General features: G+C 55.1%; 1 protein-coding gene across 4 annotated transcripts; it reads left to right on the top strand.

Annotated features, from left to right (window-relative positions):
- The first annotated feature begins 6 nt into the window (after positions 1 to 6).
- Positions 7 to 25,167, top strand: RRP1B (ribosomal RNA processing 1B). 4 transcript variants are annotated; one of them, XM_043593484.1, is made up of 16 exons: positions 7 to 323; positions 7,385 to 7,467; positions 9,035 to 9,092; positions 10,368 to 10,453; positions 11,021 to 11,082; positions 11,432 to 11,561; positions 12,421 to 12,485; positions 12,943 to 13,124; positions 14,815 to 14,906; positions 15,539 to 15,636; positions 16,548 to 16,567; positions 17,239 to 17,367; positions 17,880 to 18,544; positions 20,413 to 20,568; positions 21,589 to 21,652; positions 22,428 to 25,167. In XM_043593484.1, exons 1-16 carry the CDS (start codon positions 194 to 196, stop codon positions 22,619 to 22,621), a joined length of 2,214 nt encoding a protein of 737 aa, XP_043449419.1. In that variant the 5' UTR covers positions 7 to 193; the 3' UTR covers positions 22,622 to 25,167. The 4 variants fall into 4 exon arrangements, with proteins under 4 accessions (XP_043449419.1, XP_043449418.1, XP_043449420.1 ...); XM_043593483.1 differs by having other exon boundaries at positions 17,236 to 17,367; XM_043593486.1 differs by lacking the exon at positions 7,385 to 7,467 and having other exon boundaries at positions 214 to 323; positions 17,236 to 17,367.
- The last annotated feature ends 311 nt before the right edge of the window (positions 25,168 to 25,478 follow it).

Genomic DNA, 25,478 nt, shown 5'->3' with positions numbered 1-25,478 from the left:
CAGAACGCGCTGCGAGCTGTGGCCGGCGCCTTTGTGACGCCATCAGCCCGCGCGCCGCCCCCGCCCGCCGCCGCCGAAGCGAGCCGCCTTCTGCGCAGACGCGGCCCCGGGCTGCTCGGCGGCGGCGGCGGCGGCGGCGGCGGGAGGCTGCGGGTGGCGGGAGGCTGCGGCCGGGGATGGTCCAGCGGGCGCGATGGCCCCCGCCATGCAGCCGGCCGAGCTCCAGTTCGCCCAGCGGCTGGCGTCCCACGAGAAGGGCATCCGGGACCGCGCGGTGAAGAAGCTGCGCCAGTACATCAGCGTGAAGACGCAGAGGGAGACAGGTGGGCGCCCGGCGGTCAGCCGCGCCACATGGCGGCCGGGCAGGGGGGCCGGGGGGGGGGGGCCGGGAGAGCGGCGGGCGCGGACTCGCACTCCCGCCGCGGCCCTGGGTGCCTCCAAGCGGTGGGACCCGCTTCCTGCTGGGGCCAGCCGGGTGTGACGGTGGAGGGGCTGCAGCCCGCAGGGGCGAGATGGTCTGCCGAAAGTCTCGGCGAGTGGCGAAGCCGGGAGTGGACGAGTCTGTCCGACCCTGAGCCTGCCCCTTGAGTCACCAAACTGAGCCCGGTTTCTTCTGCTGTGCTCTCCGTTCATGCACGTGTTTATCTGACCCACACCCACCTGAGGTGCGGGAGTTACAGGAGACGAGAGAATCCCTACTTTGAAAGTTGCACTAGTAAATCGGGGCGGGGGCTGGATAACTAAAAGAGAGTTTTACAAGTGGAGGCAAGGAAAGGAAAATCACGGGAAGAGGGAGCTCCTCTGCATAGGCTGTTCCAGGAAGGCCTCTGGGTGACGTTCAACGGATTCCAACAGGCGGGAGAGAAGAGCGAAGCTGCCCTAGGAGTGGCTGGAAGACCAGTTAAGTGAGAGAGGGGGAGGGTGTTAGGACTTAAAGTTGGAAAAGACCGCAGTGGCCAGGTCACACGGGGCCTTCTGGTTCGTTTCTTAACTGCAGTGGGGTGCTGTTGAAGGATTTCATTTACCTGAGCCAAGGTGCGTTCTGTAAACCCTGGAGAGCATGAACCACCATAGGCGGTGGAGCTTTTACGTTGTGCAGGGATGAATTTGGATTTACTGCTAATGCTAATGCATTTAGAGTCTACTTGAAAGAACGGGTACTGTCTATCCCAGTACTGACTTTCTTAGTTTGTTTTGTTTGGAGGAGAAATCCCAAAAAGACTGCCCAGGGAAAAGAAAGTAACAGTCTGACGGGAAGTCAGCTAGAAAGGAATGAGGACCGAATTCCTAACATCAGTTCTGTTAGGGACCTCCCTGAGGGATTTCATTCACATGGTTTCGGGCATCCCCAGAACACTGAAGGTTCCTAAGTCTAAGTCTCTAGATCTGTCCCAGGGGCACCTCGGACTCAGAGGCCCACAAGTGACTCGTTTTCCTCCCCCTAAAACCCGTTCTCTCCTGCGTCTCCTCTGCCGCCTGTGTTCTCGTATCTTGGATGCTGTCCCCACTGTCTACTCACTCCGGCTGGACATGTGGTGACGGCCTAGACTCCTTCCGGATCTTCGCTCCCCACCCCTCACCCATTGTGTCTCGCTTCTACCATTTTTCACCGTCTGACATCCTCTGACCTCACTGAAGACCCCCTTCATCTCAGCCAGACCTCTGAACTTGATCACTTCCTAGCCAGTCTCCTTAACTCCGTTGGCGCCGCTCTTAAACCCATCTTCCGCACACCAGCCCAGGGCCATCTTCCTAAGGCGGTTCTGACCATGTCACCTACTTCCCTGGGTTTCCAGGTCTGCAGGTAATGGTCCGTCCTCCCTTTCTCTTCCTACCTCGGCCCCTACGTGACTGCTTCGTCCTGGATCCGCATTGTTTCTCACCTCTCTACCTTTGCTTCTCTTGTTCACGCCTAGCATCCCGTTCAACACAGCTTCCTCCAGAGTGCCTTGCCTCCCATCTCACCCCACCCCTCCAGGATTCCAGACTATCCAGTGGGTCTCAATGGCAACACTTAGGTTGCTTCTTCCTAATCTGTTAGTGTATCATTCTGCGCCCCCTCCCCCCACCGGGCAATGGAAGTTTCCAATCTGTCTGCTTGGCTGGAAGTGGGAGCAGTGGGAGCGCGTGCAGGCATCCGCGGACTCACCTGTCTGAACACAAGAATGGAAGAGAGGCCAGATGCAGTACACACGGGCCAAGATGGCCAGACAGAACCTGTTGCTCAAACCTTTTTGATGAGCAGGCTCAGGATCTGAAGCGCTGAGGGGACACAGGGCCATGATGCCGGGGGTTTACACCAGTGCCCCCAAGGTCCTGTCTGCTCTGCGCCCATCACGCTGAGAGTGATTTGTTTCACGCTTTTGTTTGCCACCATGTCCACGCTGCGTGGAGTACGCTGGGCCTGCATAAGAGGAGCTGCAAGGCGAATGTCGTAGGCGCGGCAAAGTAGGCAAGGCCTCTGCCTCCACTGTGCTCCCATCAACGTGAGATGCAAGGTGGGAAATAACTTGTCCTGACATTTGCATCTCACCGGCAGGCCCAAAGCCTGTTGCCTTTTGTCTCGGGCATAGTAAATAAAATCTCAAATGTTACTGATACAAAGAACTGCCCGTGAGCAACATAAATAGCTTTGTGAGATTTTTTTGTTTTTAAGTAATCTCTACACCCAGCATGTGGCTCAAAGTCAGGACTCCAAGATCAAGAGTAAGATGCTCTACTGACTGAGCCAGCCAGGCGCCCCCGTAGCCTTGTAATTTTGGAAACAAATTGGAAATCTTTGTAGTGCTTAAAGGAGCTAAATGTTGCTCTGGTGCTTTAACTGTTCACACAGAGCACTCACAGAATGACCACTGTCTGTGGTTTTACTCATGAGAGATCATTCGTCTGTCTTCAGCAAACACAAAGCACTTACTGCGTGCTATTGTTATTCTTGGCCCCAGGGATAGGGCAGTGAACAAAAGAGACAAATTCCCCCCCCCCCCCGTTTTATTGATTATGCAACTTGAAACATTTGACATCTACAGAAACTGAGATGTATCTTGAAGTCAACCTTGTGACTTTTATTTGCTCTCTTTCATTTGGTGACACATAAAATAACTGTACAACTGAGAGTTGCCAGGGTCTCAGATACAGTGATGGGGAAAGTGTCTCTTCATTCTGACACATTTGGGGGTTCCTGGACCGAGAAGTAAGAATAAATGAGAGCTGTGGATGTGTGTGTGTGTGTGGTTTTGTTTTTTTGTTTTTGTTTTTTTTTAACATTTATTCATTATTGAGAGACAGACACAGAGTGTGAGCAGGGGAGGGGCAGGGAGAGAGGAAGACACAGAATCGGAAGCAGGCTCCAGGCTCCGAGCTGTCAGCACAGGGCCCAACGCGGGGCTCGAACCCACAAACCGTGAAATCATGACCTGAGCCGAAGTTGGACGCTTAATCGACTGAGCCACCCAGGCTCCCTGAGAGCTGTGGATGTTTTGACTGACCCTGGTGTGGACTCGCCCCCACCTCACATGGCTCCTGAGCTCATCGTGTGCTGACAGTGGCCGTCAGGCTTTCTCATTTCACAGCTTGTTGGAATTTACTCAGCCCATGTCTCACTTCAGGTTCACCCCGTTTGTTGTGAAATAACTAAACCTATGTTGTTGCCAGAAACTTAAGCGACATTAAGTTAAAGAAACTCAACCCCAGGGGCGCCTGGGAGGCTCAGTCAGTTAAGCCTCTGAATCTTGGTTTTGGTTCAGCTCATGGTCTCGTGGTTCTTGGGATCGAGCCCCACATCAGGCTCCTCACGGACCTGCTTGGAATTCTCTCTCTCTCTCTCCCTCTCCCTCTCTCCCCCTCCCTCTCCCTCTCCCTCTCCCTCTCCCTCTCTCCCCCTCTCTCTCCCTCTCTCTCCCTCTCCCTCCCTCTCCCTCTCCCTCTCTCTCAGTCAGTAAATAAACATTTTAAAAAGACTTAAAAACAAGTTTAAAAGAAACTGGTATTTGGTTTTTACCACCTAAACTCCTGGGTGAAAATGAGTGGTTTTTCTACATGTATTGAAAATACATGTTTCCAAAGGGAAAAGAGCTCCAGTGGCCTATGGGTGGAGAACACGAGACAATCCTCACACCTGCCAACTGGGTCGTGCTTCATCTTACGAAGTGCTTCTCATACGTGCTTTTAGTTTTGTTCCCGACCGTAAGCCGTGCACGTATTGTAGGCGAGGACACAGGCCTACGGGCTCGTTGACGGTTTTCTGCCGCAGCACAGCTAGTAAGTGGCAAGCTGGGGCCTCACCGTGGGTTTGTGACCACCACACTCGTGCTGCCTCACGTAGGATGAAACACTGAGAATATGTCTTCACGTGCAGCCCCTTTCTGCCCACCGTCTGGGATCCACTGTCGCTCTGTTACTCTGCTGAAATCCACAGTCTTCGTTACATAAGCCTCTCCAGAGCTTGCCGCACCTCCAACTCCTACAGGCGTGGGTTCGGCACAGTTACTTGGTCTGTCGCATCGTCACTCGGTGCTGATTTGACACACGGGTGCACTTAGAACAATCCTCCGGAGATAAACATACACTGTGCTATTTTTAAGTGAAAAAGGCCAGAATTTGGAGTATGTAGAACATGTGATGCTTTTCGGGTTATATACACAGCTATGCATCTGTGCGTTTCTGTGCTGCATAGAAGTATTATGTCGAAGCACAGGAAAGATCTGGATGGAAAGATGTACATCAGGCAGATAGCAGTGGTCCCTCTGGGGTCCAGGAGGTAGTGAACAAGGCACCTTTGATTGTGTAACTTCTGGTGTAATATGTGAATAGGAATTTTTTGCAATAAAAGTGTGTTATTGAATGAGACTCTTTCAGTTACAAGTTGACAGAACATCCAAGCCAAACTAGTTTCAAGGGGAAAAACCAAGCACAGCCTCATGCAGGAGCTCGACTGATAGTGCCAGAACTGTTTCCTACACAGCGGACTCTGCTCCCCTAGATCGGCTCCCTTCTCAGGCAGGCTCCCCAGCAAGTGGCATGGTGGCCGAGTGCAGGTGCGGACTGTGTCCCCTTCCAGTCTGCTGGGAGAGAGCGACTCTCCTGAAGCCTGAGCAGGAGCCTCGGCGAGGAGGTCGTCTGTGCCTTGAACCAGCCCTGTGGCCAAGAGGACTCACGCTAATTTGGAATAAGCCCAGCTTGCCGGCTCCCCTCTGTGTCTGGCGAGCCCCACCTAGACCCCTGCCTCCCCCGCTGGGCCCTGCCTGGTAGGGGGCAGCGCTGGAGGGGCAAACAGTATGGCAGAAACGGGGATAGCCAGCACCAGGCCTCACACAGGAACCGGCGACATTCAGTCTTGTTTGCTCGTAAGTTTGCCTGTGGTTGTGGCTTTCTAGTCCCCTTGTGAAGAGTTTTCTACAGAAAGAGAACGGAAACAGCCCATGGTAACGCTGTGGTAACCTCACACAGTACTTGTTTCCTTGTTTTTTATTACGACTGTTTCAAACATATAAAAAGTGTACCCGTCACTCTGCTGCAGCATCTATTAATACCCGGTTTGTGTAATCTGCCCACTTCCTCCTCCCACGAAAGCCTTAGGAAGCAATCTCAGACATCTCATTTCTTCTCCACGCACCTCAGTGTGTATCTCTAAAAGATGAGGACTCTTTTTAACATGACCACAGTACCCTTATCACATCTTTTTTAAAAAAAACTCCTCTATATGAAATACCTAGTCTGTTGGGTTTTCCCATCATCGTCTCCATTTTTCCAGGATTCATCAGAATCCAAGCAAGACCCGGTGTGCCTGTGGTCGTTCGGTCTGCAGCGCCCATCCGTGGTTTTTCCTCCCGCAGCTTGCTTGTTGCAGGAACTGCGCCATTTGCCCCACGGAGTCTCTCGTGTTTGGGGTTTTGCTAGCTACAAGCCATGGTCTCACCTGACATACTCCTCTGTCCCCTGTATTTTCCCCCAAGCTGATCTTAAATAGATTCGACATGATGTCGGTTCGTTTTGGTAAGACCATTTACCGGGTGGTGCCGTGCCCTTCTTTTGCATTACATCCTGCATTGAATGGAGAGTCGGGTCTGCAGGCCCCGAAGGACCGGCGGATGTCGCGGGCCCAGATGGGTCAGTAGGTTTGGGTGTTGCCGGCCTCACGTATCCGTTCCAAGTTCCACTGTGCTTTTTCATCTGATGCTTTCCCAGCCATTGGTGATCCTCGCCCCAACCCCAAACTCATTAGTCTTAACATGACTGAATGTAAGTACAGGTCACTTTGACAGAGTTCCTGTGGTCCTGACTGCGGCAGTCTCCGATCTGGGGGTCCAGGGGAATCAGTCACTGGCGCCATAGTTGTGCCAGCGATAGGCGCCCAGGCGTGGCTTGTGCCATAACAAGCGTTGGGGGGGGGGGGGGGCAGTTGCCACATGATTTGCCCAACCCCTAAAGGAAATGTATTGTAATAAACTTCACTGTAGTTTCTGGTATATGGATTTTAAGTGAGGAACTATCACAAAGAATAAAAATGTGCCCTAATAAAATTGTTGATATGAGAAAGGTCTTCAGTAACTTGGAAACCAATACCTAGGTATGTAAATATCTTTAAAGGTACAAAGCTCACTCCGAATATACTAAGTAAACTTCAGTACGTCAAAAAGGATTTGTTTGCCACTTTTTAATTCTCTTTTGGCACGTTGAAATTACATTGATTCCAAATGTATACGTTTTGTGAGGTACTTGTGAGGTTTGCCTCCTTTGTCCTACTTTGATACTCCGAAAGATTTTTCCTAGTACCTGCTAGTGAAGTATTAACACAGGCCATTTGTAACATGCCCCAAGACTCGAGGATTGTGTTTGTTCTCCGTGACACCTGGGGTCTGCCCAGGACCTAGAAGGCTATGTGTGACTCGTAGCTCAGTCAGAGGTATAGTGCAGGGCTTGAAAATGAGTCAGAAGAAGGCTAACCAGGTTGATGTCCCTTCAAACAGGCTATCATTGCCCAGTAAATGAAAACCATAACCAGGAGGGAAAGAGATCAGGGTTTCGCCGAGTTTGACCTCGTGGCAGGATCCTTAAAAAGGTATCCTTGCAAAAACGTCCCAGAGCTCTGCCGGTTTCCGTGGGGCCGGGTATACGGGACGCGAATCCCCATCTTTCGTAGGATTCGCGGTTTTATCTTGTAAGACTGATGAAAGTGTTGGTGTGCAGGATGAGATGATAAAATGACATAGCCTGTGTGTGCTTATTTTGTACCACAAGGAAGTGTGTGCCTCAAATTTAAAAAGACATTGCGGGCGAAAGAATGAAAATGTGGTATTGCTGTCGCTGCCCGTGAGGCAGCGCGAGATGCTGGGACAGGAAGTGGGAGGATTCTGAAGTAAGACGTCTGTGCTGTTTTGTCCCCTAGGAGGTTTCAGTCAAGAAGAACTCCTAAAAATATGGAAAGGGCTCTTCTATTGCATGTGGGTGCAGGACGAACCCCTCCTACAGGTAACACACAGTTCCCTTGTCCTCTGGCTGGGTGTTGTGGCCCAGATGGATAGAAGGGGCTTGCTCGTTCCCTGCTGTGTCGGTCCCCCGTGCACAGCAACAGCTTGCAGTCACCGCCCGGGGTTCAGTTGCCCACCTCTCGTCCACCTAGAGAGGGACACGGTGCCCAAGTCACCTTTTCAAACAACGAAGAATATGGATGAAGGGAGATCTGGTATTTCACTGTCATGCTTTCATAGGCTGGTTCCACGGCAGGTGTCACGTGACTTATTTTAGTTTCTGTTTCCTCTTCTATTATTCGTGGTCGGTAAGGGCACGGCACTGGTCCGAGAGCCTGTGAGCACCGGGCTCTGGGCTCACCTCTGCCGTGATTCAAGTGGGTGCCAGGACCGGGCAGCCACCTTGCCGGGGCCAGGATCTCTGTAAAGCAAGCGGTGGCCCCCCACCCGACATCCCACCCTTGAAGTCCGTGGAGACGCACAGGTGTGCACGTGCTTCTGGACCCGTCTGCCAAGCACCCTGAGCCCCACCACCAAGGCGCTGTAGGGAAACGGCTTTCAGTGTCCACAGACCTTTGTTCTGGTGTGTAACAGCTAGTGGAGGCTAAGCCTTGAGCAGCGCGGTGTGAAACGCTTCGATAGATAAAACGCCACAGATTGTATTTGTCTGGATTTCAATGTGCAACTTTGCCGCTTTCCCAGACCGCGTAGTAGCGGGCTTTGATTTATTGCTTTTACTGCACTGAACATATTTTGAGTAGGACAGCAGGGCAAAATATTTGTAAGTTACATTCAAAAGTAACAGCCGACAGCTTTAGTGGAGGAAGAAAACGTGAACGAGAGCGTCATTTTCCAGTCTGGAGTTCAGTTAAAATGGGGGAAGAGGACTCGAGGCCAGGTGAAGCACCAGGAATGCCGAGGAGGACTGTTCTTTTCTCACGTAACTTGTGAACAGGATTCTCTCGCTGACACTCCTCAGGGTGGGCCTCTTCTCAGAGCCAGCCCGCCCAAGTCTCCCCACAAATGAGCTTTGCTGCGTTGTAGCAGGCGCTCTGCACCTGACCCCTTGCCCTGGACAGAGCCTGGAGGGGAGCCGTTAACCTCTGCTTCACCCCCCCACCCCGCACCCCCGCCTCTGCAGCCTGCCTCCGAGCAAGCCCAGCACAGGACTTTCTGGTTCCACACGCACCCCTACGGAGTGGCAGTCCCCGGGTCTACCCATCGGCGATCCCCTCGCCGGCTCCCGTGTTCCGGGATCGGGGGCTTAGAATAGAATCTCACTTTAAGGTCTATATTTTTGAAGCCAGGAATTGACAGCTCGTTTACTCCTGTAGATCATTGGAGCTGAAGCTAGAGATACTTTTCTAACCAGGCAGCGTGACCCTCACGGGCATGTTACGTTGTAGTCCGCTGGGACCAGAAGTTCCACGTCCGGTAAAATTCAAATACTGACGTGACAGGAGGTCCAGACCCCAGCGGATGCGGGAGGAGAGCAGGCTGGGTGCTGTCCCCTTCACCGTGCTGCCCCCTAATAACCCCGCTGTCTCTCCCCGACCCCGCCTTTGCAGGAGGAACTAGCAAACACGATTTCCCAGCTCGTCCACGTCGTTAACAACTCGGAGGCCCGTAAGTCCTGACGTTTTCATGACTTTCCAAACTTTCTTGTTCATCAGCTTTGGTAACTTGCCTAGGAAACTAGGCAATACTGTTTCTTCTCCTTCCTTCAAGTTCCAGTTTTCCAGGGGGCTTGTTGCACGTGAACCTGGGGCTTCCTTCCAGTGTGCAGACGTCAGGCGACAAACCTTCCCTGTGGGAGAGCCGTGATGAGCTTAGATGTTGATCCCAAAAGAGGGCAAATAAAAGAGGCACCTTGTGCGGTTGAATCACGGGTGACATCTCAAAAGATTTCAAAACAGTGGTTTAAGAAATGAAAATCTCCAGAGTCTCCAGATTCTGAGCTGCTTTAACACTCCCAGGGGCCATGTGTGCTTGTGCCTGTGTGTGCTATAAGCTCAGCATGCCTGGCTGTCCTCCTGGAGACCGGAGCCAGTTGAGGTCGTCATTGGTAATAAACCGTAAAATAGCCCCGCTGTACCAAGAAGAGCGGAGGGAGAGGTGAATTCTTGCTGAGATGTTCAGGCTTTGATCACTGACAAAGGAAAAACAGACGGCAGAGTTGGTGGGTGCTGCTTGGTGCTCCTTGGAGCAGAGCCATCCACCCGGCCTTAGTGACCCCAGTGGCTGTCCAGGTCTCAGCCAGGTCCCAGCCGACTTCCACACGTGGAATATCGTCTAGGTTTTCACTTATCAAGAAAGAATTATGCAAAAAGAAGTAAAACCAAGAAAATCAACAGTTATTTTTGGATGGAAAAGTGGTAGTTTCGTGGCCCAGAAGAGAAAAATAGAATGTTCTGTTAGAGCTCATCCAGCTGACGCAGAACATGAAACAAAAAGCTGAGTTTCTACGCAGCTCGTCCAAGTGTTCATCAAAATTAAGGGCTTTGGATCCACTGTTAGGTGTAGGTGGGTGGGAAGGGCCCGTAGACGTGGCTCAGAGAGTTTTTTATTTTAATAGAAATATTTAATAGACCAAAAATATTTTAGTAAAATATTTAATAGGAATATTGTAATAGACTTGGCCTTGTAAGTCGATAAAGACAAAGGCCACACGGAGCATTGTAGTTGAACATCAAGATAGTACCAGCCTTCCTGTCTTAGTAGGTTTTTATTCAAACATGAAGGAAATCACCGAGCACGTTTAATTATTGATCAAATAGCTGCCGAAAACCCTTGGAGAACGTAAATGATAAGTGATGCTAGTTTGTTTCTCTGTTACTTTCTTGCTTTATGGTAACGCATGAGCGTGAACACCAAGCATTCAAAGCCTCTTGTTCACTGCAGAACACCTGTTCATTCAAACCTTCTGGCAAACGATGAATCGAGAGTGGAAGGGGATAGACCGGCTGCGCCTGGGCAAGTACTATATGGTAAGATCTGAGCACCTTACCCCGTCTGCTTCAGAAGCCCCTGAAGGGGGGATGTTGAGTGTCTTGAGAACAACGGGAAAGGTTTATCTGTGAAGCAGAGGGGGCTCCAGGCTTAGTGTGTTGAGAGGTAACGCGATCAAGGGAGGGCGTTTGAACATGCGCTCGAAGGCGGCTCTGCTCTTTCAGCTGTTGGGGAGGAGTTTGGGATCCTTAGTTAAGACTCTCTGCGGAAAAGGAAAAGGTAAATGCAGGGCGCCTGGGCGGCTCAGTCAGTTGAGCGTCCGACTCTTGATTTCCGCTCGGGTCACGATCTCACGGTTGGTGAGATCAAGCCTCGCGTCGGGCTCTGTGCTGACAGTGTGGGGACTGCTTGGATTCTGTCTCCCTCTGTCTCTCTCTCTCTCTCTCTCTCAAAACAAACATTGAAAAAAAAAAGAAAAGGTAAATGCGGTTGTCGTGACGATATTTTCACTTCGGAGATGCAGGCTGTAGCAGTTCCATCGGGGTCTTTGCTGTGCCGACTGACCTTGCTTTTCCTTTTGTGACCAATTTGTTGTCCGTCTTTAGCTGATCCGTCTGGTCCTGAGGCAGTCCTTTGAAGTTCTCAAGCGAAACGGCTGGGAAGAAAGGTCGGTAAAGGACCTGGGAAGGCACTGGGCAGCCTCGAAACCTGCGAGGTGGCAGTGGGTTCTCAGGCCTTTCCATGAGCTCGTACGAAGTGCCTCCTCTTTGCCTCCCGTTCTCTTACCTGCTGTGAGAGGCAGAGCTCCCCACGCGTGAAGAGCTCACAGCCCGGTAGAGGCTTCTCGAGGGGCTGAGCACACACGCAGCGCTTCAGACCGATTTCGGTGGCTGCTTTTCCCTCGTGGGACTGTTTCAGCCTTGCGTCGTGTTAGGCGGTGTGGCCCCGGGGGTGAACGTGACTGTGTTCTTCGGCCACGCTGCGGTTAACGCAGCCGTGTGCTTTGTGTTCTTCAGCCGAATCAAGCTATTCTTAGACGTCTTGATGAAGGAGATCTTGCACCCTGAGAGCCAGTCTCCTGATGGAGTGAAGTTCCACTTCATCGGCATTTACCTGGACGAACTGTCCAAAGTGGGAGGGAGAGAGGTAAGGAGCAGACTTCCCGCCAGCGGCAGTGACACGGCTGCTCGCCTGGTCCGGACTCTGGCTCTTCCCCACGTGGGCCTGGAGGGCGGAGGACAGGCTGCTGTCGGCACCTGTGTCCCCAGCGCCGCTCCCACCCGACCTGACAAACCCTTCTCCGTGCGGGAATGTATCCTAAGCGGCCAGTGGGGCACGTGAACGAGGATCGTGCACTGCGGGCGCTCTCGGAAGGCTTCCTTGTAAAACAGTTGAAAGCCGCCTACACAGTCCAGTAGTAACCGCAGGATGTGCTCGCGGTGTTGACTCTTTAAAAAGCAGGAGGGAAAAAGCCATAGACGCAGCAGTGCCAGTGGCACGCCTCTTCCGACACTGTTTACGTGTGAATGGACAGTGCGGGAGAGGAGACGTGTTTTTAGCCTGCAGGTGATCATCTGCATTTGGAATTAGCAGGCCTTTTTTATTTTTTTAGTTGCACACTATTTTATGAGTGTGCCGCAGCGAACACGTGTTCTTTTCATTAAAAGAAAGCAGGGATAGTTCCTTGGTCCGAACCGTTTCCGATGGTGTCCGAGCAGAGCCTGTCTGTAGGGGAGAGAACGCAGAGCAGCAGGGGTTGATGGGGGGGGGTTCTTTGATGCCCCGGTGGCTGGAAGACAGCCGTGACCCTTAGATGACCTTTAGCCTGGCACAGAGCATCCGGATGATTCACGCAGAGCGGATCTTGGAAGCGGCTCTCCGGGAGAGGTGTTGACCTTCGTCAGCCTACGTGAAAACTGCAAATGCTTCCTCTCTCTAGGACCTATCAGGAGCAAAGGCTCTTTTTCTCCCCTCATTGTTTCCCTATTTTGTTTCTAAATTTCAGCTTTTGGCAGATCAGAATCTCAGGTTCATTGATCCATTCTGCAAAGTCGCCGCCAAGACTAAGGAGTAAGTGATTGCCATGTTTGTTTTCTCTGTTTCATTTGGTGCTTCATTGTGGGTGATGGTGGTAAACTTGTGAAGTGCCACGCGAGTACCTGGGCTGGTTAATCCAGAGCCGCGGACGGCTGAGCTCCGAATTTCTGGAAGCCGGACTCTGGAAGCTCGGAGTCCTAATTGGGCTCCACTGGCTTTGCGGTGTGGTCTCAAGCATCCAGGAGCCCCGCCCTCCCTCGGCCACAGCCCTGCCTGCTTTCACCACAAGCCCCACCCCCGGCCTTGCACAGCCACAGCCGCGCCTGGCCGGCTCTGGAGTGCGGCAGCCGGTGGGTGACGCCAGTGGGTGACAGCAGGTGCCCGGGGGCTTCTCCCCACCACAGCCCTCCCAGGCCAGGGCCAGGGCCAGGGCCAGGGCCAGGCCCTCTGTTGTAACCAGCTTCTCGTCGTTCTTCTTACACACCCTCAGCCAGACGTTGGTGCAGACTATAGCTAGGGGTGTTCTTGAAGTCATCGTGGACCAGTCTCCTCTTGGACCTGAAGAGACCCTCGAGGAACAGAAGCCTCAGGCGGGCGAGGGTGAGCCCTCTGAAGAAGAAACGCCTGAAAACGAGGTGGTGTGGAGACAAACCGTCAGTAGAAAGAAGACCGGTAAGAATTTCCTCCGGCAGCCTTTTTTTTACACAAAGTTCTCATCGGATGGGCACTTTTTGGTTTTTGTGTTGGAATCTTGCTGACTACGACCTGGAGGTCAGCGCACGTGGCTCGGCCGCGGGCTCCCCCAGAGAAAGGGCGCAGAGCTGCGTGGAAGGCCCACACCTGCCCAGGGGCCCTGGGTGGCGGGCACGTGCCTTCTCCCGGGACCACGACTCCCTCGAAGGTTTTACATCATTTTGCTCTCCCTTCGGTTTTTATTTGTTTTTATTGTTGTGGGTTTTGGGATGTCTAAAACATCCTAATGTTGACTTGTGTCTGCAAGGGGGTCCTCAGCAGTCACACTGCAAACACACACTTGTTTCTGTAGCTCTGCTGCCTGGTCTCCCAGGTCCCTCCAGGGCCCCTTCCCTTTGGGTGGATAGCACTCGCTGTGGGCGGGCACCGTGCGGACTGCTCCTGCGTCTGTAGCGGCTGCACGTGGAGCCTGCGTCCCAAGTTGCAGCCCATCCAATCTGGCGGTGGTTCACGGCGTCTCTGCGCGGCACTGACATGTCATTCAGCCCTTAAAAAGCAAAGATTTCAAAAAGCAATGGGATTTAATTTACACATTTTTTAATAACAGAACACCAAACTCTCTCTGTACAAGGAGCCAAGTGTGTTTTTAACATTGTGCCTTGAAAAATCTGGAAAGAGGGACGCCTGGATGGCTCAGTCAGTTAGGCGTCCAACTCATGATTTCGGCTCAGGTCACGATCTCACGGTTGGTGGGTTCAAGCCCCCATCGGGCTCCACGCTCAATGAAGAACCTGATTGGGATTCTGTCTCTCCCTCTCTCTTGGCCCGTCCCTTGCTCGTGCTTTCTCGCTCCCTGTCTCAAATACATAAGCTTTAAAAAAATAAAAATAAATCTGGAAAGATAGCAAAATGTCAATTGTTGGTCGTGCGTGGCAGTTATGGGTGACTTCTGTTTTCTTTGTACTTTTGTCTGTTGTAAGTTTTCCGCAGTGACCATACATTATTTTTTAACCAGAAAAATCACTATCTTAAAAAGGGAGAAAAAGTCTCATCTTAAATTCCACGTAGGTGACAGAATTAATCAGATGACCTTGAGCAAGTGTCATGTGGTCACGGGACCTGTCTCTGGCTCACCCCTGCGCACCAGGTTTCTGTCTGAACCAGAGACGCTCTCCCAGCCTCCTCTGTCGTGCTTGTTAGCAAGCACAAGGTCCTGCTCTCTTCTCCAGGCTGTGCCCTGAGGCCACACCACTAACGAACTCACAGGATTTGAAAAATTGTGAGTCTTTATCTACTTCTTCATGGGCCTCAGCACTCCTTGAATTATCCTTTGACTGCTACAAGTTGCATCGGTATTAATTTGTCTCCTGCAGCAGCTCCGTGAGAAGTTAGTGTAATAACGGTGTAGATTTTTGCCACAACCGCAGGTTGACCCCTTGGCCTTGGGCCGGGGGCGCGGAGGGCGGCAGCTGATGTGTCTGTGATGTAACTAAAAGGCAGAATGTGTAATGTGTGCTTTCTCCCAGAGTTCCTCTAACGAGACTCCTTGGGGAGATCATAAGTGTATTTGCAGGGGCTTCTGTGCAAGGAGACGTGAGTGAGGCAGTGGCTCCAACGGAAGTAGTTGTTGCCGTGTGTTTGCAGCTGTGTCTTGGGTGTGTTTTGACAGCACTGAGCCAGCAGCACTCCAGGATGGACGGCGTCCGCGACGACGCGGCGAGAGGCGGCGGGCGCCTGGAGGACGCCGGGCCCCTGCTCCAGGTCGGTACGACGTAGATTTGCCGTGGAGTGGCCCGGCCGGCTGGGAATTAGGGTCAGAGCTCATTATCCACAAGGCCTGCCTGTTAAGTCGTCTTTAATCCCTTCACTCGCCGAAGTCACCTTCCTTACACGAGCTTATTGGAGACAAAGAAACGTAAACGTGACAGAATTTTGAAAGATGTCAGTCTTCACTTTGGCTTGAACCGTTGGGATCTGTTCCATTCGTACGCCAAGGCCAGCTCAGTGCTTCTCCCATAAGGAAAGGTTCCTGTGTTACCGAGTGTAAGTTGGACACCGAGACTGAATTTGCGAAGAAGCACACACCCAGGCAGACTTTATGTGGTGTGTTTTCCCACAGGTCTTTTGTTGTTGTTGTTGTTGTTTAAATAAACAAACAAATAAAGCAGATAAAGAATAGTTTCCCCAAGAACAAACAGCAAATTTTTCAAAGATACTGCTTAACCATCTGGTCGCCAAACCTTAGCACTCGTTTGTGTTTAATAAGACCGTCTTGTTGCTGGATGCTTCTGGAATCCACGCTGCTGCTTTCTCTTAGCAGTGGGAATGACTCTCTAAGTCAGCGGTCTGGCTGCGGGTTTACGTCTCATTTACGTCTCATTGTTCTCACGCAGTTCGACTACAAGGCTGTTGCTGACCGACTCCTGGAAATCACCAACAGGAAGAACACCCCTCCCTTCAACAGGAAGCGTCTCTCCAAACTCATCAAGAAGTGAGTGACTGGCGGGCGCTCCGCTGACGTCCGCCCGGCCTTCCGCGCTTGTAGCCAGAGCAGCGGTGCGCGCACACGGCTGCCCCCCCCCCCCCCCCCCCCCCCCCGCAGCAGATGCTTCACGTGCCCGTAGCTCCCCTCCCGGGCCGCGTCCTGAGGGCATGAAGTATGCTGCTTAGGTGTTCGCGAGGTGGGCAGGGGTTTCGAGAACCCGCTCCCTCACCCCCACCGCAGCCGGGCCGGATGTGGTAGTGGGTGTCGCTGTGGCCATCCCAGCGGTTTGGCACGGAGCACCACGGTTGGCGGCAGGGGGCACCCGAAGTTAACTGTCCTCCATGTGAGCAGGCGCCCTTCGGGGCACTTGACATGCATCATGTCATGTTCGGAGAGGCCCCGGAAGACCTGTCACTCCTGACCTCACAGATGGGCCGTCCGGGGCACAGGGCAGGTAACCGGCTGGCCCGAGGCCGCAGCCACCAGGTGACAGGGCTGGACTCAGACCTGCTGTCCACGCCCCCTTCCCCGGTGCTCTGCCGCCGGAGTCCTTGCCTCCCGCCAGCACGCGGCCCCTCACCCTCTTGTCCTGACACCAGCACCGGGTGGAGTGTTTTCTCCTCTGGGCAAACGGAGAAGAGAACGGGCAGCTTCAACCTGAAGAAGGAAGTTCTCATCTCTTCAGTTTATGTGAACGAACCAAGATAGAATCTCTGGATCACCACATCCTGGAGGATGTCGGCGTTGAGGGCGATTCGTCCTCCACTTTGGGCCTTTGCCTCAAGCCTCCCCTTCTAGAGGGAGAAGGAAGTGAACTTAACACACATCCAAATAGCACATCTTAAAAGTTATGTGCAGGTGTTTGCAGAGCATGGAAAGAAGGGGTTTCTCAGAACTTCTCTTGATTTCTCTTTCAGATTTCGGGATCTCTCCGAAGGTGAGAATGTCTGAGGATTACCCCTGACGACGTTACGTGAGCAGGGCCCCACTGAGACTCTCATGCCATGTACTGAAACACGGGCTTGAGTGACACCGACTGGGAACACAAGACATAGCAGCCTTTCCCTGTGAAAGGCGTCAGCTCGGCAGGGCCCTTGTGAGAGCCACAGTGCCGGGCCTCTTCCAGCCAGCCCACTTTCCCGTCCCGGGGACCCAGCGGATCCAGACCTGAGGCCGGAGGGAGGGGGGCATCGTTGTCTTAGCGGGAAGGATTTCTGGTGGTCGAGGAAGGTGCCAGTTTGATTCCTTAGGAAGAAGAGAAGTTAAGCTCTCGGGGCCCCTTTCCTTTGTTGTGGTCAGTTGAGCCCCTGGAGCAAAGCTGTTGTCCACGGGGACATGAGCGAGCCGGTGGCTCCCCCAGCCCCCCGTGCGCCTGGGCACTTAGAATAGGGGGCAGCTGCCAAACCCCGGTTGCAGTGCAGAGACGGGCAGGCCCCACGGTGTCACCCGTCATGCGCGGTCCCCATCAGTAGCTGGCAGGTTTGGGCTGGGGAGGCGGTGAGGAGCCCAGATGAGCACACAGGACTCAGGTGGGGAATCTTCCCGTGTCAGGTGGGGACAGAGTCTGCCAGTCTCTAAGCTGACCAGAGTGGCTTTGGTGTCCAGCAGGCAGCCTATCCCGGCTCAGTTTTGCTGAGGACATTTCTGCTGAGGGAGATGACCAAACGCTCAACCGAGGAAAGCACAAGAAAAAAGGAAATAAACTTTTAGAGAAAACCGACCCGGAGGAAGAAGGAGGTGAGCTGCATGGCTTGCCGTGGACGCGGGATGGGGTGGAGGACGCGGGCAGCCCACGGGGAGTGGCGTGCGCCCCTGCAGCCCTGGCAGGCTGGGCCGGGTCTCCCCAGGTCCTTCCAGAGCCGAGCGTCAGCTTTGAACGTGTGTCGTTTTCTGTGGAACCTCTACGGCCTCCTAAGCTACAAGTGTTCATTTCCTCCTCGGGGCCGCTTCAGGGTGGTGGCAAGGAGGTGGAGAACCAGATAGACCCCACCCTCGGGAGCCTGTGTTCTGTTTCCGCCTCAGGCCCGTGGGGAGGGCCGTAGGGCCTGAAAACCGTGGTGATGGCCGTCCCATCCCTGTGGGAACAGGCCTTAAGAGGGTTTGTGGTCCCAGCTGGGACAGGGAATGGCGCCCACGACAACGCTTGCGGGGGGTGGGGGACACGGAGGGCCTGGGCCCTTCTGGGGGTGGGACACGGGGAAACCGTCTCCCCGCCATGGGCACCTGTGTATTGGCGTGTGTGTCTCTAGGAAACAAGTCCTTCCTTGCTGAGGAAGAGGAGAGCGAAGGCAGCGTTCAGAAGAGAAAAGGGAAAAAGAGGAAGAAGGTCCATCTCCAACCAGAGCATTTAGGGTCAGGGGCTCCGGCCCTGCCCCCAGAACAGAACGGGGGCGGGGAGCCGGAGGGAAGTCCGGGAAGAGCCCAGAAGATGCCTGCGGCTGAGCTGGGGGCACCAGCTGCCCCTCACCCCCAGGAGCACAGCGTTTCGGGGCCTGCCCCAGCGCAGGGTAAGAGGAAACGACCGAGGAAGAGAAGCCTGAGGGTCCAGGGCGAGAGCTCGGAGTCCACACCACCACTGCCTCGGGGGGACGAGGCCCGGGAACCGTCCCCTCCGGCACCCCCTGCCAGCGGAGCCCCGGTCCAGAAGAGGCAGAGGACGCTCGGAGCCCTCCCGATCAACGGCAGCGGCCCCCCCGCGCTGGCCTGGCCCCCACCCCAGCAGCAGGGCCGTCCAGCCGGCCTGCCCCCGGGCAGGAGACTGAAGAAAAAGAAGGCGGAGCCCAGCGGCCTTGACCTCTACGACCCGTCTCATCAGAAAGCCGCCATCTTGAAAAAGAGAAAGAAGATGAAAGAGATGTGTAACTTGGAGCGCCGCGGAGTGTTGAAGGCCGAAGCCAGGCTCGTGCAGGCTCTGGTAAGGCAGCCGTTGCGGGGGCAGGTGGGGGACACGTCCAGCCTCGAGGAAATACAGACTCTTGGTGGCCCTCCCCGTCCCCCATGAGGCTACTCCGAGGCTGCGGGGGGGTGGGCACCGGGCCGGGACGTCGTGCCCACGGCCGTGGGGGGCGCCGCCGTCCCGCAGCGTAAGTGCACAGACCGAGTCGCTGTCGGGCGCTGGCCTCGACTCATCATCAGCTCCTGGCCAGTCCTTAGGCCCTTTCGGCAAAAGACGGAGCCCAGCATTTTCTTCTCTTTTGCTCTTTAACGAAGAGGCCGCCTCTGCTTATACGTCTGAGCCAGCGTAAGCGAGCGGTCAAGCTCTGGGAGGCATCTGTACCCGTGACGGCACAGTTCCGCTGGGACACCAGCCACGCCAGTCACGTGGGGGCCGCTCAGGGCGGCCTCACGTCTCAGCGGTGGCGGTAGAAGCGAAAACCTCGTGAGCCGCGAGGCTGCGGTATTCACTCCCCGCCCTTCCAGGACAGGCCTGCTGACCGCGTCCCCCTCTGGTACTTGCAGGCGCTGCCGTGCGCGGTTAGCTCGCCGAGGCCTTGCTCAGCGGGAACTTGAGTGGGTTGGGTCACGTGCTGATCCCAGAACGATGGCGTCTCCGAGCGGTTAGCTCAGCTTGTGGTCAGAACGAGTCTTCGCTGGGGAAGCCCTCGGAACTCTCCAGCGGGCTCCAGGAAGCCTGTTCTCACCTTTGACCTTCCCCTGACCAGCTCTGTCGCCTGTACCATCGCCCCTTGGCCCTTCACGCGTTCACTGGCTGCTCTTTCCTTGCTGAGAACATCAGGGAAATCTGTCTCGTTCCTCCGGCCCTTGGCAGCCTCTCTCAGGATTAGAACTAGCGCGAAGTAAGCCCCGGGGTCTCGGGAGGTTTTCCTCCCAAACGAGGCCCTGTGTCTCTGCCAGTGGGGCTGAAGGTCCGCAAGAGAGGCCCCCCGGGTCTGCCCCTCGCCGGCAGCGCTGTGGGCTCTGTGAGGGCAGGCAGCCCACTCCCCAGCTAGGAACACCAAGACCTGGTGGAAGCTGGCAACGCGACGTCCGCTACGTTGGGCTTCCCGGACCCCGGGGACCCCGGAGCCAGAGCAGGGTCCTTGCCGTGGGTGCTGGTCAGCTGTCAGACACCCAGTGAATGTTCCTCACCTGCCCGTAAGGGACCCGCAGGGCCTCACTAGATGTCACCTTTGCCCTTTCTTACCGAACTTTCAGTAGAGGACGATGTCTCGGATCAGAAATGAGAAAATGGGGGCGCCTGGGTGGGTCTGTCAGTTGAGCGTCAGACTCTTGGTTTCGGCTCAGGTCGTGATCTCGTGGTTCGTGAGTTCAAGCCCCTCGTTGGGCTCTGCGCTGATAGGGTGGAGCCTGCTTGGGACTCTCTCCCTCTGCCCCTTGCGTCTGCCTGCTCTCTCTATCTCTCAAAATGAATAAACTTTAACAAAGAAAAAAGAAAACGAATTACTTAACAGGTGGCCTTTGAAAGGCAGAAATCCTCAGAACAGGGGACCTAAGTTTAAAGATACACAAAGGCGGGTCTTGTGGGTGGGAAGACAGGCACCCTCTGGCCCGGTGGGCACGGTGCCACGAGAGCGAAGCCGTCGTGTGCGCGTGACTGCGCCCTGCCACGTGAAGAGGTGCCGTCAACCTCGTCCGGGAAGCGGCGGGCATGGGGTGTCTGAGCTGCAGACACTGCATCCTGGGGGCCCCGCCTGGCTGCGTGCGCACCCCTTCCCCCGTCCCGCTTCACCTCCTTGTGCTTGGGTGTGACCCCTCCTCTCCCCCCTCTCCTCCCCTCCCCTCCCCTCTCCTCTCCTCTCCTCTCGCCCCTCCCTCACGTAGGGCGGTGGGGGGGCTCTCAGCCCCTCGAAGAAGCAGCAGCTGAGGACGGAGAATGACTTCGTGAGGTTCGACACCCCCTTCTTACCGAAGCCCCTGTTCTTCAGGAAAGCCAAGAGCAGCAGTGCCTCTGCCGTCTCTGTGCGCCCTGCCGGGCAGGTCCGTCAGCTCTGCCCAGCGCCCCGGGCCTCCCTGCCTCCGCCTCCACCCTCCCCACAGCCGCACAGCCCCTTCCTGCCTAAAGGCCACGCCTGGGGCTCTGTGCGCCGGGACTCTGCTTCTGCCCATGGCATGGCACATGGGGGCCTGTTCAGGGAGCCTGGGTCTGCTGGGCAGAAGGCCCGAGTGGTCCTGGGGCTTGTCTCCTGGTGACCTGGGAGGGACTGAGGGATTGGTCAGGGCACCTGCAGGTGCGGTGGGTGGTGCCTCACCTTAGAATTCATGAAACGGGCCTAGAAGACGGGGAGGACCGGGACAAGGGCCCCCGCCCAGGACTCGGGGCTGGTCAGGGTGGGGGAGGAGCAGGCACTGTCCCCGTCACAGTGGCAGGAGAGGGCGGCGGCTGTCGTGGAGCACAGGGTCAGCTCTGCCAGCTGCCCCTGGGTGCTGCAGATCAAGGGACAGGCCGGGGCAGAGGCTCACCGGGGAGTAGCTGCTGTGTAAATAGCCTTGGACCGTGACTGCCATGTTAACTAGTCCCAGGTAGGGCGTCCTAGGGACACTCGCCTGAGGGCCTGAGACTTGGCGCACAGAGGACTAGTTCCTCCGGTAAAGTGTTTACGGTGCGGAGTGGAATCGTGGGATCCACGCAGCAAAGGCGGGTGCTTCATCATGCAGAGTGGTCCGCATCCAGGAATTTCCCAAATGAGAAACGACTTAGTTAACTGATGAATTGCTGGGACACCGAGATGGGTCTGGGAGGCGCGTCCTGCCCCCTGAGCAAGAGCCCATCCCGGTGCGTGGTCCTGTCCCACGTACGCGCTAAAACTAAAACTCAGTGGGTGGGGTCCTCACGGCCTTGAAGTGCGAGCTGCTTGCCGTCACTTAGAAGCTGTTAAGACACCACCATGCTCGGCTTCCCTCCCCAAGGACACAGCACGAGGCCGCTATGTGGCCAGAGATGCCAGATCCAGGGCCTCCACCGCCACCGACTTACTCCCCTTTGTTCTCCCTTTGCAGCGAGACAAGACGCCCTCAAGCTCCAAGAAGGTCACCTTCGGGCTGAACAGAAACATGACTGCGGGTAAGTATGGGGCACGTCTCCCACAGGGCACCTGCAGGTCCTGCTGTCCAGAGTTGCAAGGGTCGTGGGGACTCGGGGCCTCTGGAAGGAGGCTGTGTCCCCGGACCTGCCCGCCCAGACGCTTCAGAGCCTGGGGGGGCATCTGACGGCCCCCAGCCATAGCTGCCTCTGCTGACACGTGGAGTCACCTGCCCATGAGGAGACAGGAAAAGAGAGACAGTCTCGTCTCATTGCTTTTGGCGTTGGTGCCCCTCACTGCTTTGGTTCAGTTCAACGGAAACCACACGTTCTGAAAGTACACGATGAGTTTAAGACCTGACTCTTCATAGGGACCACAAGTAGTTGTGTGTGCGCGTGCAGGGTGGGGAGGGACCGTCAGGGAGGCCTTGTCCCGGGAGCTGGAGACGGCCGGAGTGGCAGGTCACCTGCAGAGAAAGGCTCCTCCTGCATCCGCTGGAGCCTCGGGTCCGTCCGCCTTCCGCCGCCACCCGGCCCCCAGAGTCCCTCTCAGAACCCGACCCCCCCGCGCTGTCCTCGGGCACTTGTTCACGCGCTCCCGTGGAGCACCCTCGATAGGGACTCCCGTTCCCTCGAAAAGCTCCCGGCCCGCTATCTGCAGGGCCTCGTGACGGAGCGAGCGGCCCAGCCCGCGCGGGGCCACCGGCGGTGTGAAGCGGCGAGAGCGAGCACCGACGGGGGACGCTGCTTGGGCGGGCGGGGGGGACGGAGAGGCGCAGGTCCTGGTGACGCGTGGCCTTGCTTTCACCCGCCACAGAATTCAAGAAGACAGACAAGAGTATCCTGGTCAGCCCCACGGGCCCCTCCCGAGTGGCCTTCAACCCTGAGCAGAGGCCCCTCCACGGCGTGCTGAAGACCGCCACCGGCTCACCCACCGGCACCCCCCTGGGGGCCAAGAAGCCGCTGAGCGCCACGCCAAAGAGAAGGCCCACGGCTATGGACTTTTTCTAGGGCAGCAGCAGAGTCCTTTTAGAGACTGTTTTTGTACAGATATTCTATAAATTATAACTTTGAAAAGGTGGGCGGTTTTTATTGTTTTATAAATCACCGTAAATCGTACAAACGAGGTCTGAGCAGAGCCGCTAGCCCTCCACCCCTCTGCGAGCATCTTGGTGGTGGTTTTGCCACAAACGCTGTTGGTGCGTGAGCCCTCCGGGGTCGCACGTTCGCGGGTGACTTCTCTGACCCCCACCGGTGCGGGAGCTGAGCGGTGTGACCGTCACTCCCCCTGCTGCAGGCCCCGGGGGAGCCCGGAGGGGACGTCCTGGCCAGCCGACTATTTGGAGCTTGGGTGCTCAGCGCTGCGTCTGCCGTGCTGGGCTGGTTTCCAGTGGCTTTCCACCTTTCCCCTGGCCTTGTGGGCATTTGGCAGTTTGTGTTGGGCTCGAACCCCAATCAGCAACTCGGTGGTAGTTTCTCTGCGTGCCCAGCGCGGGGGGGGGGTGGGGGTGGGGGAGTGACCCTGCAGTGGGGGCGGGGAGAGAAGAGCCTCTGTCCTCGGGGCGCCTCTTTCCGGCCCTTGGGCCCGTCTCCTTCCCTGTGTTCCTACCTCTCAGGCCAGCCCAAAGTGTCTTCACCGGTGAGTGCCCCTCCTCGGCTCTCACCTGGGACCGCGAGCACGCGCCTTCCTCCCGGTCTCGTGCTCCGGTTCCCTTCCTCTTTACACGCGAGCCTTTGCGCCAGCACCCAAAGTGACTGGTGTCCCCAAAAGCAGCTTTCCCAACTCAGATTAAAATTCATTTCTTCAGAGGTGTGGCAACAGTGTCTGAAAACCCGAGTTCCTGCCAGAAGGCAGAAATAAGCAGCCGCTAAGGGTTCCTTGTGCATATTTATTTGCTCGTAGCTACCTTTAATCTGAAATACTGAAGCTTGCACTTGAGATTTTCATAGAGTTCTGATTTTAGTTAATCACACACATCAGTGGGAGGCACTCAGACTTCAGTTGGAAAAACAGGAACAGAGCATAGGGAAGCTACGTCTGTCCCTTGAGCCCACGTGATGGACGGGGCGCAGATTCAGACATCAGGTCTTTGCCCAAGGAAAGTCACCGGGGCCCCCCCAGCTCCTTTTTGAGTTAACGAAATAACAAATCGCACACTTGAGGAAGAGATAGGAGATTTGGGGGTCTGTAGGCCTGGCCCGCGGGTGCCCAGTGTTTCCCTGGCCCGCTCTCTGCCCAGGGGACCTCCCAGGAGTGACAGCTGCCACCCCTATCGCTCCTCCCCCAGAGGGGACCCCAGCATTGCCTCGGTGGCACCGAGGCACCAGCCACCACTTCGGGTGACATGGGGCGCCCGCCGGGATCGTGGGACTGTGTTGATTTGATTTTGGTTTCTTAATCACGTAATCGTAGCAGGGCTTCATCTTCAATACTGCTTCTGCAGGGTCAGGTGACCCCCAGGGAAGGAAGTGTAACCCTTGTCCTTTGCCTGCTCTGTGTTAAAGTTGTCACAATTAGGCCACGAGGAAAATAACGAACACTGAACTGTCAAGTAGTATTGTGACGAGAAGTCTTAACGTACGAGGTGACTTTGTGGTGGTGCTTGCATGGGGTTATGTGCTGCATTTGGTAAAATACTTAAAATCACCTTCAAAACCAAATCGGATCGTATGAAAAGGTTAGATTTGAATATCCAAATGTTTTTTAAGTTTTTGTTTTAAAAAAAAACGTTTTGTTATCCTTGGCCAGATTATTTTTCTAACAGTTTTCGCTTTAGCTTTAAAGACGGGCCGTATAGCCCAGCAGCATGAAGGTGTCTTAGCAAGACGGCGCGCCAGCTCTGCGGCCGAGCGCGGGCCTGCCCTTCGTGGCACACGCGCGCCCGTCTGCTCAGAGGCCCCCGCAGAGCGTCCTAGAGATGCTCCTGCCGGTCCCGCGATGCTCCTGGACTCCATCCGCCCGTGTCTCCATCTGTCCTGACTCCATTCTGTGGGTGAGTTCAGTAGGTTTGCTGTGGTTTACTTTTAATGCCTACATTTTGGCAAGAAAGAAAGGAAGAAGAAAAAGGTTTTCATTCTCATTACCTATACCCACAACAAGAATGTGTCACACGAAGAAAATGTATTTAGAATACCAATTTTCTATCTGGTGCATGTTATTTTCCTAGGACAATTGCTAAGGGGGCTTGGAAGTCCAAAAATGGGAATGATTTACATTAATGCTGGTGGTCTTAGGGTATTTTGTAAAACAAGCATCTTCCCTCTTCCCCTGTTCGTCTGGTCGGGTTTGTACAAATTGGTTTTACGCTTTATAAACGTATCGTCCTTTCCAACTCCTGTTTACCCGAAAGCACAAAGAAGGGTCAAGGACAGCTGGGAGCGGTTGTTAGTGTTGGAAAGAACTTGAAGTAGAACCTGCCTTTTGATCTGTGTGTCTTCTCTGCATTTACCTGACTCTGCTGGCACGATCCGTCTGTTTACAGTCCGTTTGTACTCACGTCTGCAGAGTGTGTCTGTCACGTCAACCCCAAGGCCAATAAACACAACCTGTCTTTGCACTCGGGTCTGTACTTGACATGGGCTGTCCGTGTGCGTGAAAACACACGTCTTGGGGAACAAGTGTAATGGGGGTCGCGGGATGCTGACATCAGCCCTGGGCGCCCGACAGCAAGCCTCTCCAGGCACCTGTCTCTCCGCGCGTCCACCGCCCGGGACCAGCGAGCGGTTGCTCTGGGGTCTCCTGGATGATTGAAGCAGAGACCCCGCTGCTAGGCCTGACGCCTCTGCTCCACACTGCGCTCGCTCTCATCTGCACCTGTTCCCGAGCAGATTTCCCAGCTGCATGTGGCCTGAGCCCCAACAAGTCCAC

The sequence above is a fragment of the Prionailurus bengalensis genome, chromosome C2, assembly GCF_016509475.1.
Source record: "Prionailurus bengalensis isolate Pbe53 chromosome C2, Fcat_Pben_1.1_paternal_pri, whole genome shotgun sequence".
Taxonomy (NCBI): Eukaryota; Metazoa; Chordata; class Mammalia; order Carnivora; family Felidae; genus Prionailurus; species Prionailurus bengalensis.
The sequence above is the reverse complement of the archived record's forward strand: the minus strand, read 5'-3'. Positions and strand labels throughout refer to the sequence as shown.

Excerpts from the sequence above, each read along its gene's own strand:
- RRP1B (XM_043593483.1), top strand. The coding sequence starts at position 194 with ATGGCCCCCGCCATGCAGCCGGCCGAGCTCCAGTTCGCCCAGCGGCTG. Across the intron at positions 20,569-21,588 it reads CTGTGCGCCCTGCCGGGCAG|CGAGACAAGACGCCCTCAAG; the intron begins GTCCGTCAGCTC and ends CTCCCTTTGCAG. Across the intron at positions 21,653-22,427 it reads GAACAGAAACATGACTGCGG|AATTCAAGAAGACAGACAAG; the intron begins GTAAGTATGGGG and ends CACCCGCCACAG.